We start from the raw sequence: 14,470 nt of genomic DNA, 5'->3' as shown, positions 1-14,470 counted from the left end.
CCTAAAGTTATAAAACGTTTTACTGTACAGGCTCTTTAGTTAAAGCATCAATTTAACGAAACGTGAATTATATGATTCAGACAACAATTGTTTTATTTTATTTTCACTATTAAATTTCAGAATTTTGCTTTTCATTAAGTTTATTGTTAAATATTATAACAGGTTTAATTATGAGATATAATAGACAGATACAATAGATAAGACATAACAATCGAGCAGTACAATATAAAACTAGATTTTATTTCAGTTTCTTTCTCTCTTTTTAAAGAATTTTTTTTTTAATTCCATACAAATCCGTGCTATTATAAAGCCGAAACCTTACAGATAGACTATTTATTAAAAAAAATATAAAACACAAATCGTATCGTATATACCCTAGGAGCTTTACTACGAAGGCCGATTACAATTCTTTCAACTTTTCCAATAAAACTTTTCACTATATTTCGGTTAACTTTGAATATCGCTATAATTTCCTTTCCAAAAGTGATATTACATCTATATTAATAAGTTTATGATTTATTTTTTATATTATTTTAGTTTGAAGTATTAACCTATTCAATTACCAGATTATCTTTAGTGCCTTTAATACCTGGAATTAAATTATTTTTATTTTCCCTATTTTTAGTGTTGTAATTATAAAAGGAAGCGAAAGGAATTCTTGCGAAATAATACCTACTTAAGATGACATCACGCTACCTGAATGGACAAAAGTGTGATAATGCTATGTTAATATAAGTTATTATCAGTCTGCTCTGTTTAACTTTATTTTGCACAACGAGAAGAACTTATTATTATACATTTGGATGTGCAAGCAAAGGTCTTGTGGGCCATTTCAGCTTTAAATTAATTTGCAATACTTATCAGTTAATATTGTTTGTGGCTATTGCTTTGACAAAGAAACTTTATTTAGAAAAGTATTAATTGCAACGTTAGTTAGTTTACACTTAAGTAGTGGCCATGACATTGAATGTATTACTAAATTACCAATGTTAATAATACTGTACGTGATAGTAGAATAGAGACTCTATATCCTAATAATTAAGGTTCCAATTTATTCTTACTATAGGTTAGTACTCTAGTAACTATTATCTATAATTACGCGTTACATGATATCTAACATAAATTGCATCTGGAACTAATATTAATGCTATAATATATTATGGTTCCGTATGATAACTGAAGAATAAAAGATGAATACAAAATGAGTTTTTACTTGAAGCTATGTATAGCTAAGTATTATTGAATACGAATTAAATAGTGATCATTAAGATTTAAGACGAAGATAATATTATAGAGTACGTATGTCAAAAATCTCTTCTATTGAAAACGTAGGCTCTAATTATCTTTATGTCTCATTAAGCTTAATGATCCTTATATTAATGAAGTTATTTTTACTTAAAATAGTCAAACGATTTCATATCTCTAAAAATGTTTACCACAAGTATGTATACGTATAGACTAGTTATTAATTGACTCATTAGTTATTTCATATCAGTGTAACAAATGAGTTATTGAGTATTAGAGTTTAAGTGAGCTGTTATCATTAAAGGGAAGATAAACATTGACATTATAATAGTTTGTATTTATAAACAGTCTATCTATTTAGTGCATATAAGATGGGTGTCGTAAGAACATGTGTGGTGAACAGGATTTTAATAAGGTAATTTGATCTTAAATATTCCAATGAAAATAACTTGTAGAATACATATTTAACTTTTCTAATATTATTTTAATATTCTGCTCATGAACCATCTTCTCGAATGTGTTCGGTAAAAAAGGAAAAACAATAATAATCTGGGGTCTTGTGTTTATTTTTAATGATTTGTTTACGTGAAAAATAATAAACATAAATATTTATATAACTGCGTATGTTTCACAGATAACTTTTATAAGTGTTTGATATTATATACCTACTTATGTTTAAATAGTATACATATATTCATAATAGGTTTATACATAATATGTTTTACGGTATTGTTATGTCCCGCGCGTTATAATGATTACAATTTTACAATTTTGAACATATTAATTAATATATACAGATATTTTATCTCATTATTTATTTTTGAACCTATACTAGTATAGTATTATATTATCTATGCTATAACTATGATTATTTGATTCTAGAAACATAGCAACAAACGCAGCCCTCGGAAAAGCAGATGTAGAGTCACTTGAACTGAAATCATGGAAGGAAATACCGGGGCCAACAAGGACGATGTCGCTTATCTCCAACTACGCGAAAATCTTCTTCCCAAAGCGTATGTTATTAATTTAGTAGTTTTTTTATATATGTATATAGGTAATATTTATAAATGCACTACAATTTTTGATACCTATCGTTTTTATCGATGAAATTATAACTCAAAATATGGTTGCCTGGAAGAGATGACTTATTGCCATAAGGCCGCTATTTGTGCATGTTTCTTTTTTGTCTTATGTATGTCTGTTTTTCCTACTTGTAATAGAATGAAGTGTTTTCTTACAATCATAAATTATTTTTATTTTACTAGTATAGAATATACCGACTGAATTGCGAAGCTCCTACTTTTTTATGAATATGGTAAGTTAAAACACAAAAATAATTAAATGAATATTATACAGATAAGCAAGCTGCAACAGAAAAGCCAATGTTCGATATGCTGCACGAAATGTACGGACCTATAGTTAAAGTAGATGGACTCTTTGGCGCGCGCTCTATGGTCATATTACTGGACGCTAAAGCATCGGAAGAAGTGAGATTTTTAATTATTTTAACTCTTAATAATATATTTCCAAATGTATTATTTGTTAAAGTATAGATACACTCATTAAATACCATTAAATTAGTCGATTAGTTAATAAATAACGTAATCATTTTCGAAGTTGGCAAAAAGATAAATACATTTTGCAAGAAGATAATTCTTTAGTATTGGATAGAATAAATTCTCCACAATTCTTAAAAGGCGTTAATGAAATTATATAATATGTTTTAAAATGATTGGCAATAACTTTATTTTACAATTATCATTTTAATGTTATATTTGAATAGTATACTCACAACATCCATACAAAATATATTACAATAGTAAACACAAAACTATTAAGGCGCTTCAGTAGTCAGACCCAAACAATTGTGTTATCGACAAATTCGTTTCCGCAAAAGTTCAAACGACTTCATCCCAAAGGAATAACATTGGAATTGTAATCCATGTGTAAAATATTATTTACTATCTTCCGCCCGCGACTCCTTCCGCGCGGATAACACCGTCTATAAAACTGAAAAATTAAAATTGTTTTCTACGTATTTTTTCAGGATAAAAAGTAAGTATCCCATTTTATGCCCAAAATAATAAGGTATAATTATATCAAGTTTCATCGAAATCGAACCGTTAGTTTTCACGTGATGCCTGAACATACAGACAGATAGACAAAAAATTTTTTAATCACAAATTCGGGTTTGGTATCGATCCAGTAACACCTTCCCACCACATTGACCCTTCTACAGATTGAATATATATCTATAATGTAGACACCATCTATAATTATCTATATATAGATGGTGTCTACTCATATACCTATAAATTAAATTGCTTTAAGGTTCTGCGAGGCGAAAATGTTCTGCCGGTTCGGCCTGGCTTCGATACTCTAGAACTTTATAGAAGGAATAAAAATAAAGCTACCCCTGACTCTCCAACTGGACTCGTGTCAGAGTAAGTATTTATAGACTAGGGGTATATTAGAAATCGATAATTATGGATAACATGAGCAGGCTATGTGTGTGTCATCCGCCAACACGCACTTGGCCAGCGTGGTGGATTATGGCCTGTACCCTCATAGGAGGCCCGTGTCCCAGCAGTGGGAACGTATATGGGCTGATGATGATGATGATGAGCAGGCTATAAAAAAGAGCGTGTGTGCTGGGCACGTGTAAGAAGTGAAACTTTTTTGTCAAGATTTAAAGATACCAAAATCGTCGCCTTGATCTTTAAATTTTATTCTAAACGCGCCTAAACAAGTTTCACTTCAAAAATATTAAATTCTGAAAGCAATCGTAAGAAAACATTTTCAAAGAGAGACAAACATTCATTGATATGGAAAATGTCTGTTGTGTCCTTTTAAATTTTTCTGTACCTAAATGGAAAATGACAGAAAAACGTATCTTACCAACAATATTATAGCCGCCAAGTTTGTGAGTTTCATATCTTGGAGAATTTTTAGATTCGAGCGTTTTAGATCATTTCAGAAAAATGGGTTTACGACTTTACATACCTAAGTATTATAAGTTTGAGGAAAGTGCTTAAACGTACAAATAGTATTATTAGATACAAAACTACTTACTTCAAAAGACTATTTGGTCTACTAAAAATTACTATTCGATACAAAATAATGTTGTAGAACAATATAACTTAAAATAAATCGATACCTGAACTACATTAAAGTCATTACTAAAATTAACAATTCCCTTACAGTCACGGAGAAGTTTGGAAGAAATTTAGGTCGGCGGTGAATCCGATTTTGATGCAGCCGAAAACTATAAGACTGTACCGGAATACATTAAGAGAAGTAGCTGACGAAACTATTACCAGGTAAACGTCAAAACTTGGTCTTAATTAAAATAATTGAAGTTTGCGAAGACACCACAATGCTTATAGCGATTCTATTAGTGGGATGCACTAACTTTTTGAAGTTATGATTCGTGAATAAATAGATAGTTTCAGTGAGAAATTAATTAATAATAATTTTAATATCGTAAAAGCCTATTTAAGTTCAACCTTTACACAATTCAATTATTCAAATTACCTCATACGAAGAAACGTGTTTTACTCCAATGATCATGTACTTATATTGTTAATTGCATAGACAAACGCAATGGTGTCATATAAACAGCAAATGAAATACCTAACCAATAACATATCCATAATACAAAATTTTGTATCTTAACATTTCAGGATAAAATCAAAAAGAAACGCATCAAACATGATAGAGGACTTCGATTTAGAAATGAATCTGTGGTCCCTCGAGTCGATCGGCGCCATAGCGCTCGGCAAGCGTCTCCATTGCTTGGATCCCACGCTCCCGAACACTTCACCCGTAAGGCAACTCATTCAAACCGTTCGAGACATATTTGTGCTCGTTGAAAAACTGGAATTCCGTCCAAATATTTGGCGATATATCTCGACACCAACGTACAGACAGATCATGCTACGGTACAAGGAACTTGACAGGTGATTTTACATATTTATAACGTATTTCGTGAAGTTAAATCACCATTTCTTTTAACGCTAGACATTTTATTAGAGGAGATTCATTGTTATACAAGAGGCAAATGTAATTTTACAAAAGATTTGTCTATTTTTATATATCCATTTATCCTTTTTCCATTAGTTTCAATTTCGTCAAAGCTTTTAAGCATTTATAAATAATAATAACAATTCAATTCTTTTGTAAATTGAATTTTGGTTTGCTTTTGCCCTCTATAGCATATATTTGTCATTATACCTTAATATATATTTTAATGACCACGATAATATAGAGTTTTAATTATTGTTATATTTATAAGATATTTATAAGATAGAATTAAGGAATTAACACGGGAATAAATAACGTACAACAAGACCACAGATCAAGACTGACATTTATTTTACAAATACCCACATAGCAATTATGATCCACAGATAATGCATAATGCTAATACACCACATCTCCCCGACACCAATCGAAATATATAAGAATATAAATATGACTACAAACATAGCCGTATCGAGCACTCTTACACAAACTAAAACAACCTTGAACTTATGCTAGTAGAACATCTTAAAAATAACTTAGAGTATGAAACAAAGACCATAATATAATTAACGCAATAGATTTTACTCGAAACCGTACCTAACCGGGGCTCGGCGAGCCCGGACTGGACGACCATTCAAGACACTATATGTATCAGGTCGACATGACATTAAGCCACCTTCCGTGGGAAAGGTAGTAACGATTTTAGAAGCAATTTTACACTCAACGTCTTCTTGGTTACTGTGTTCCACGGATCCCGAATAATTTTTATAAGCTCTGAGTTGATCAATGTGTCTTTTATGTGCCATTTCCCCTTCTCCCACCTTATAGGAAAGGGGTCCTAGTCTATCTAAAATAACTCCCTCTACCCAAAATGATTTATTATTTCTATATTTTCTAAATAGTACTTTATCACCAAGTGAGAACTCACGAGTCGGTCTATTCGATATTATTTGTTTGCGTTGTTTCTGTCGAATCATTTCATTCAAATCGGGTTTAAGTGAATCAAACGCAGTCCTAACATTTTTTTTAAGCAACAACTCAGATGGCGAACGCCCTGTGGTACAATGTTTTGTATTACGGTACATTAATAGAAAATTTTGCAGGGCTTCATCACAATCTACGCCATCTAATTCCGCTTTCTTAAGGCAATTTTTAATTAATTTAACAGAATTCTCAGCCGCCCCATTGCTACTTGGTTTATATGGAGAAACTAAAATATGCTTAACATGGACGACACCTAGGTACTCAGCAAATTGTTTACTACTAAATGGTGGACCATTGTCCGAAACTAATTCATAAGGATAACCGAAACGAGCGAAAATCCCTCTAAGACAGTTAATAGTAACATCGGCACTTGTACATTTAACCAAAAATGCTTCAATCCATTTAGAGTATGCATCAATGAGAATAAAATAATATACGTTCAGTTTTGGGCTTAAAAAATCTACATGAACCCTGTACCAAGCTACCTGCGGCCACTCCCACGGATGGGTAGCCGCACGCGCCGGCGCCGGCCGAACCATCGCACACGTACGACAATCATTGCAAATACGCTCTAAATCCTTATCTAACCCCGGCCACCACACATAACTTCTCGCAAATGATTTCATGCGCACGATACCTTGATGAGTTGAATGCAAAGCTGCTAATACACGCTCACGTAGATCACTCGGTATAACTACTCGTAATCCGAACATAATACATTCTTGTTCAATACTTAGGGCGTCACGTACTTTCCAAAATAACTTAAATTTATCATCTAAACAAAATTCCCAGTTTTGCCTTAAAAATATAAGTACCTTAGATAAAATTATGTCTTTCTTTGTAGACTGAGCTATGTCGCGGTAAGTTATCGATAAAGAACTTTCAACAAAATTTAAAAATTCAAATGATTCATTGTTACATACCGCAGCGTCTAATTGTTTGGACGGCAATCGCGATAACGCGTCCGCCACGCAATTCTTATCTGATCGAACGCACTCAATTCTATAATTATATTCCGCTAAAATAACCGCCCAACGCTGCAACCGCCCCGCCACCATGCGCGGAATACTTTTTTCTTGATAAAAAATATTTGCTAACGGTTTACAATCAGTGATTAGAGTAAATTGTCTGCCATACAAATAACAATGAAATTTATGTACAGCAAATATAACCGCTAAGCCTTCCCTACAAATCTGAGCATAGTTACGTTCGGACGCAGTCAAGGTACGCGACGCGTGAGCCACGGGACGCTCGGAATCGGGTGCATTGTTAGCGTCGCGCTGCATTAGGGCCGCGCCGACACCGTACGGCGACGCGTCACAATATAAGCGCAATGGTAAATTAGGGTTATAATGGACCAACACCAGGTCATCTGACAACATTCTCTTGATTTCTTTAAAAGAGTTATTACAATTAGTACACCAAATAAATTTAACATTTTTTTTTAATAAATTATGCAAAGGATATAGTACAGTACTAAGGTTGGGTAAAAATTTTGCATAGTAATTAACGAGACCTAAAAACGCTTTTAATTGTGACACATTACACGGTACAGGCGTTGATTTAATTACATCAATTTTCACTCTTTCCGTTCTTAATCCATGCGCATCAATAACATGTCCTAAGTATGAAACGGATCTCTGAAAAAATTTACATTTATTAGGGGCTACTTTAAGGCCCGCTTGCGATAAAATATCAAACACTCTCATTAATCGTTTCATATGATCTGCGTCATCAACACCCGTTATTAAAATATCGTCGATAAATGTTGTAACAAACTTTAATTTAATTAATTTGTCGATAAATCGTTGAAAAATACTCACGGCCGTTTTAATTCCGAACGGTAATCTGTTATAACAAAATATACCTCTATGAGTCACAATACAACACATGAGTTTAGATTCATCCGACAGCTTCAATTGCTGATACGCATGACTTAAATCGATTTTACTAAATAATTTACCTCCTTGCAACTCACAAAAAATGTCTTCGATTCTAGGAATCGGATATTTGTCGTCTAACAACACCGGATTTAATGTTATCTTAAAATCCCCGCACAAACGAATATCTCCATTACTTTTAATAACCGGTACAATAGGAGTACCCCACTCGCTGGTGTCCACGGGTGAGATTATACCTTCTTGTTGGAAACGGGCTAATTCTTTATCGACCGCGTTACGAAGTGAGTATGGAATCAAACGAGCTTTACAGAAAATGGGCCGTGCGTCTGATTTCAATTTTAAATTAACCTCTGGGCCATTATAGGTACCGATTCCAGATTTAAATACATTCGGATATTTACGCATTAATTGCCTACATATGTCATCGTGCCGCATTAACTGAACTGCGTCAATGTCGTCATGCGATTTATTCGGTTCTAAACTATTAATGTTAATACATTTAATATTTAATGCTTTCATCCACTGCCGACCCAACAGAGCCGAAGTCGCATCGCTATCGACAATAATTAAATCTAAATTATAAGCACTTTTATTTTTGTACAAAATATCGCATTTTATTTTACCCATCGGCTTAACACTGTGCCCGTTATACATTTTTAAATTAACATTAGTAGGCGTTATAGACATGTGAGAAAAATATTTCTTATACAATAAAATAGGAATCACACTCACTCCTGCGCCACTATCGACCTGCAAATCAATTAAAACCCCATTAATGCTTAACTTTACATACCAAGGACTATTATCGTACTTCTCGCCACATATATCCATCGTATAAATACCTACAGTCTCACAATTGTCCGTAAACTCTTCACCGACACTCGATTCATCACTCTCCAAGTGATTAACCCTTTCACTTTTACGCTTTTTGCAAACCTTGGCTATATGACCACGCTGGCCGCACACATAACACAACACTTTACTGAAACTACACAAATCTGGAGCGTGCTGGCCCGCACACCGCCAGCACGTCGGCCCCGCGGCCGCGCTGCGCTGCCTGCGCGAGCCCGCGCCCGCGCCCGCGCCGCTCCGTCGCGACCGGCCGCCCGGCGCGCCGCCTCGCGCCGCCGCCGCGAGCCGTACACCGCGTGCACCGCTTCCGCCTGCCCATGCGGCTCCGCTGCCGCTCGCGAGTCTCGATCGGCGGCTTCCAAAGATAACGCAATCTCTGTCGCTCGAGCGTACGTTAAAGTCTCTTCCGTTAATAATCGAAAGCGAATGGTATCACTACGAATTCCGTAAACAAACTGATCCCTCAGATTTTCTTCCAAATATTTAGTTCCTTCAAAATTGCAATTCCTCGCCATCTGTTTCAACCGTGCCATGAAATCGTTCAAAGATTGACCGGCTTCTTGTTTGCAAGCGCGAAAAGACATTCGTTCGGCGATCTCACATTTTTTTGGAATTAGGTGGTTGCGCACTTTCGTCGCGATTTCATCGAAATTTAAGTCCTCGGGTTTTTTAGGGTAACATAAATCGATAATTAAATCCAAAGTTTCCGCACCCACTACAGCAATCAAATATTTAGTACGTGATGCAGCGTTTAGGTTATGTATGTCGAACCACGCCTTCAACTGGCTCACGTATGTACTCCACTTACAAGTTGCACTGTTAAATTCTTTTATGTTCAAATTGGTTGTAGGAACGTCGTTCGCCATCCTCGTCGCCAATATGTTATATTTATAAGATATTTATAAGATAGAATTAAGGAATTAACACGGGAATAAATAACGTACAACAAGACCACAGATCAAGACTGACATTTATTTTACAAATACCCACATAGCAATTATGATCCACAGATAATGCATAATGCTAATACACCACAATTATGAATGATTCTAATCAACTAGATTAACCACACAATTCATCAAAGAAGCGAAAAACGAACTGAAGACACGCGACAAAAAACCCAACGAAGAGAGAGGAGTGTTAGAAAAACTGCTTGAAATCGACGACAAAATGGCGACCATCATGGCCAGTGACATGCTTTTCGCTGGCGTTGATACGGTAATTAATTAATATCGATATATCATAGATGAATCATTATAAACTTTCATTAAGGCATTATTATGATGTATCATTTAATATATTGGTCAACGTGATGAGTGCTTCAATAAATAATTGGAGCTCGTTTCATAATTTTCAACTTAATTTATAGCGTTATATTAAAGGCTTTATGTGGAAGTTAATTTGCAAGTATATGCCATTTTAGGATGAATCCTTTAATTAGTTTTTAACCGACTTCAAAAAAAAGGAGGAGGTTATCAATTCGGCCGGTATATTTTTTTTATGTATGTACACCGATTACTCCGAGGTTTCTGAACCGATTTACGTGATTCTTTTTTGTTTGATGCGGAATGGTGTCGAATTGGTCCCATAAAAATTTTATTTGGATAGGCCCAGTAGTTTTTATTAATATACAGGTACGATAGTTATGTAACTGTGGTGAATACGGCTGATTAAGATTTATTTTTATAAATTGTACAAATCTTTGAATGAACAATAATTATAATATATTATTATGTTATAGGTACGTATTATTAAAACATTTTCTATAAAATTTTGGAACACCTATAATTTTGAATTTTTTGAGTCGTACTTTCGCGTTAAATTGACCTTAGTACAGTAATAATTATTATCAGAAACCTCAAATGCCCAAATTACCTATAATAGAGTTTTTGGAATCGTTCATTCGTCCAGTTACTTCGGCGATTGATTGCTACAGCTTATGGTTACATTGACATTAGTATAATAATAAAAAAGTTAACAGAAACCTGAGACGCCAATGGCTTGTGGTCAGAAACATGCGCGATAAATCGCTTCGAAACGAATGAAAAAATATCTACTCCGTAAACACAAATCTACTATCATTAATAATAGAACAATACTATTCACAAAGGAATTACTGTTTACATTTTAAACCATTGCGTTTTCATTACATTAAACTCGAATACGTAACTTTAAAAGCAAAACAGTAATTTGAATTAAATTAAAACAATGAACGTTTCTTTTGTGCTACGACGTCGTGATTGCTTTTTTATATGCGAGAAATTGCACTTTTTAAAACTGATCGAATAGTACACATTTTACAGATTCAATATTATTGGAATGTATTAATAAGTTATAATTGGAATTTATTAAGTATAATTGGAATTTATTAATATAATAAGTAAAAATGTGCTAGGATAAATATAGAGATATAAAAAGTTATATCTTAGTTATTTTCCAACAATAACCTTATCGATATTGCTTCTGTTAATTTAGGACCAGAATTATTTCCCTATTACATAAGGTATGACTAATTTCATTCCAATTTTTTCAACAAGCTCTAGGTACTTATATTACAGTGATGTTTCCAAGATCAAATAATATAAATTATTAAGTTAATAACTTAACTTAATAACTTTAAAACACACTTGTACTTGGATGGTTGAATTGATATATTATAATATCACTATTACACTTGTATTACACTAACTATTTATATAAGTAAATATTAATAATATACTGTATTTACATAAATACTATATCATTCCAGACGTCAAACAGCGTAATAACAACTCTATATCTGCTGGCAAACAATCCGGAAAAGCAAAACAAACTGCGTGAAGAACTATTATCTGACAGCGAAAGGAGGCCATATTTAAAAGCCTGTATAAAGGAGTCAATGCGAATGTTGCCAGTCGTGATGGGAAATATAAGGAAAATATCAAAAGATTACAATTTACTGGGTTATAAAATACCTAAAAATGTGAGTGGTTTTATTAATACATGTCAGAGAATTTAAACAACTCTCCATAATTAATTATAGTTAGGTAGATATGTGAAATAATATTAAATAATGACTCAGTGCGCACACCTTGCGCGGTCGATGGTAGTACCGAGACTATATCATCGAGCTACTGACTCAAGGAATATAAACCATAGCATGGCCCGACACCCCATGCATTTCATATCAATTGAATATCAACACTATGTTGTACACCATAGAGTTCATTATAATAGGAAGGTATAGCCACATAACAACTACTATGTTATAATTCTCTCACACGGTAGTTTCCACAATGATTGAAACTTATTCATTCTTAATTATGTAGTTAATACTATTACTTAAATTTCTTGTTTGTCGTACTATATCTGATATGATGTTAAATTATTTTCAAAATTATAGCGCTTTATCCATATTGGATGTATTTCAAAATGTTACTTCATTATAATTAATAAATACGATATATATACATAAGTATATAAATCGAAATATCTTTATAGAAAAAGTTTCAAGCTAAACCCTTGAAATTTTTTAAAAGAAACTTTTTCTATAAAGATTTTCTAATTTACAATAAGAGAAAAAAATACGACACTTGCTTACACATTAAACAAAGTTCTATACATAATGTAGATCATTTTGAATTACCGATGCGTTTTATTTTGTACTTTACACATTTAATTTCATAATAAATTACGGAATTAACTACTCTAATCTTAAATTCCACAGACGGACATATTCTTCATCCACCAATACTTATCCATGCTAGAGTCTCACTTCCCTCGCCCGACGGAGTTCATCCCTGAACGATGGATCGCTGACAAAGCTGACCCTTTGTACTATCGTAACGCTGACCCGTTTGCGTTCAATCCGTTCGGCTTCGGGGCCAGGAGTTGTATAGGTTTGTTTTTTATAGTTAAACGTACTGTAGAGTATCCGAAACTGGATGATAAAAAGGAATTAAAATCAAACCACTGACAACAGAAACTCTTGTAATATAAAAACATTCAAACTCAAACATCTGGGGGCACGGTAGTGCCCCCGCCAAGACGAGCCAAGCGAACAAGCGAAGCGCACGGGCACTACCTACCTTTTCTCGAAGCGCTTCGACGTTTTTTTGAACCCTCATAACTTGGGTTTGGATTATGCTAGATCAACAAAATTTTCGGAATAAATTGTCAATAGCGGACTTATTGAACATATTAAGTTTTAATTACATTAGCTTTTATACTTCAGATATTATTAATATCTAAAATACGCTAATTTCGTCACTGACTCACTGATGATCATCAAAATTCTTAAGGTATTTCCTAATGTCCTAGAAAGCTGAAATTTTGTATACAAGCTAGAACGGCTAAGCCACATATTTTGACTAAGGTGTAGAGTTTGTGAAGTTAGGCCTTGTAGAGTTAGGGCGTGTAGTGTTAGAAGCTTGGCTCTACATGAGATCTGATAACTTTTTGACAGTGCGAGTCATATATGGGCTCGTCTTGGCAACATTTTACATGAAAATGTTTTTGGTGGGATTTATTTATTCAATTAGACTTCTTATAGAAGCACTTTTGAAACGTCATTACATATTTTCAACATTTACCACCGATTCGGAAAGCAGTATCTATGGAGAAGAACCGGCAAGAAACTCCATAGTTGCTCTTCATTCATAAATTTTAGTTTCCTTCAGTTTTTGAATAAATGTATCATGTCTGTATTCGTAGTACTGGGATAGAGAGGATGGTTAATTGGTTAATAGTTAAAAATCCGTGAAAGAAAACTTTATTTATTTATTAATTCTCTGCCATAGCTGAAACCTATTACCTAAAACCGGTTTTAAAAAGGAATAGTTGTATATTCTACGCATTGTACGTTATATTTCTTTTTTCAGGGCGTCGTATAGCTGAATTGGAGATGGAAACTTTTATAAGTACAGCGATACAAAAGTTTCGACTCGATTGGATCGGCCCTCCGATAAAGACAAAACTGGGCGGCATTAACTACGTCGTTAAACCTTTTAATTTTGTTTTTAATGATATTTAATGTGCCCGAGTAAAAAAATATCGATAAAAATCTAATCTTACGATTATTGTTGTTGAAATAATCTTTTATTATATATTTACTTATGTAGGACTATGGAATGTTATTTGATTTTATATTCATACTTTGTAAATATGAATATAAAATTAAATAACACATATACAACACATACACCTATATATTTGATTACACATTTTTTATACAATTGGGTACTTTTATTTTCTCTCCTTACTTTTTCCTTGCAAACGGACTTATTTTACTAAAGATTTTTATTTTTCACCTAGCAAATGTATCGATAAGCTGATACAGAAATCATTTCGAATAAGCAAGTTTTCGTTAGCTTACTAGTTCTTTCTAATTAAAAGTTAGTTTAACACATCTAATAAATGTTTATTACCTTTATTACCATTAATTAAAAAACTATAATATTATAATTTTCTTACACCCAAAACAT

General features: G+C 33.3%; 1 protein-coding gene across 1 annotated transcript; it reads left to right on the top strand.

The window, feature by feature from the left end:
• The first annotated feature begins 1,511 nt into the window (after nt 1–1,511).
• LOC123697945 (cytochrome P450 CYP12A2-like) lies at nt 1,512–14,221 on the top strand. The gene is made up of 10 exons (XM_045644524.1): nt 1,512–1,660; nt 2,128–2,261; nt 2,605–2,735; nt 3,580–3,692; nt 4,452–4,568; nt 4,932–5,207; nt 10,070–10,226; nt 11,758–11,970; nt 12,715–12,886; nt 13,868–14,221. Exons 1-10 carry the CDS (start codon nt 1,617–1,619, stop codon nt 14,017–14,019), a joined length of 1,509 nt encoding a protein of 502 aa, XP_045500480.1. The 5' UTR covers nt 1,512–1,616; the 3' UTR covers nt 14,020–14,221.
• The last annotated feature ends 249 nt before the right edge of the window (nt 14,222–14,470 follow it).

This window comes from Colias croceus, chromosome 15 (assembly GCF_905220415.1).
Source record: "Colias croceus chromosome 15, ilColCroc2.1".
Lineage (NCBI taxonomy): Eukaryota > Metazoa > Arthropoda > Insecta > Lepidoptera > Pieridae > Colias > Colias croceus.
Note: the sequence above shows the minus strand (reverse complement) of the source record. Positions and strands in the feature narration are given on the sequence as shown.

Bases quoted from the DNA above. Each gene is read 5' to 3' on its own strand.
- LOC123697945 (XM_045644524.1), top strand. From the start codon at position 1,617: ATGGGTGTCGTAAGAACATGTGTGGTGAACAGGATTTTAATAAG. The intron at 2,736-3,579 runs GTGAGATTTTTA...AATTGCTTTAAG, and splicing joins ACGCTAAAGCATCGGAAGAA to GTTCTGCGAGGCGAAAATGT. The intron at 3,693-4,451 runs GTAAGTATTTAT...ATTCCCTTACAG, and splicing joins CCAACTGGACTCGTGTCAGA to TCACGGAGAAGTTTGGAAGA.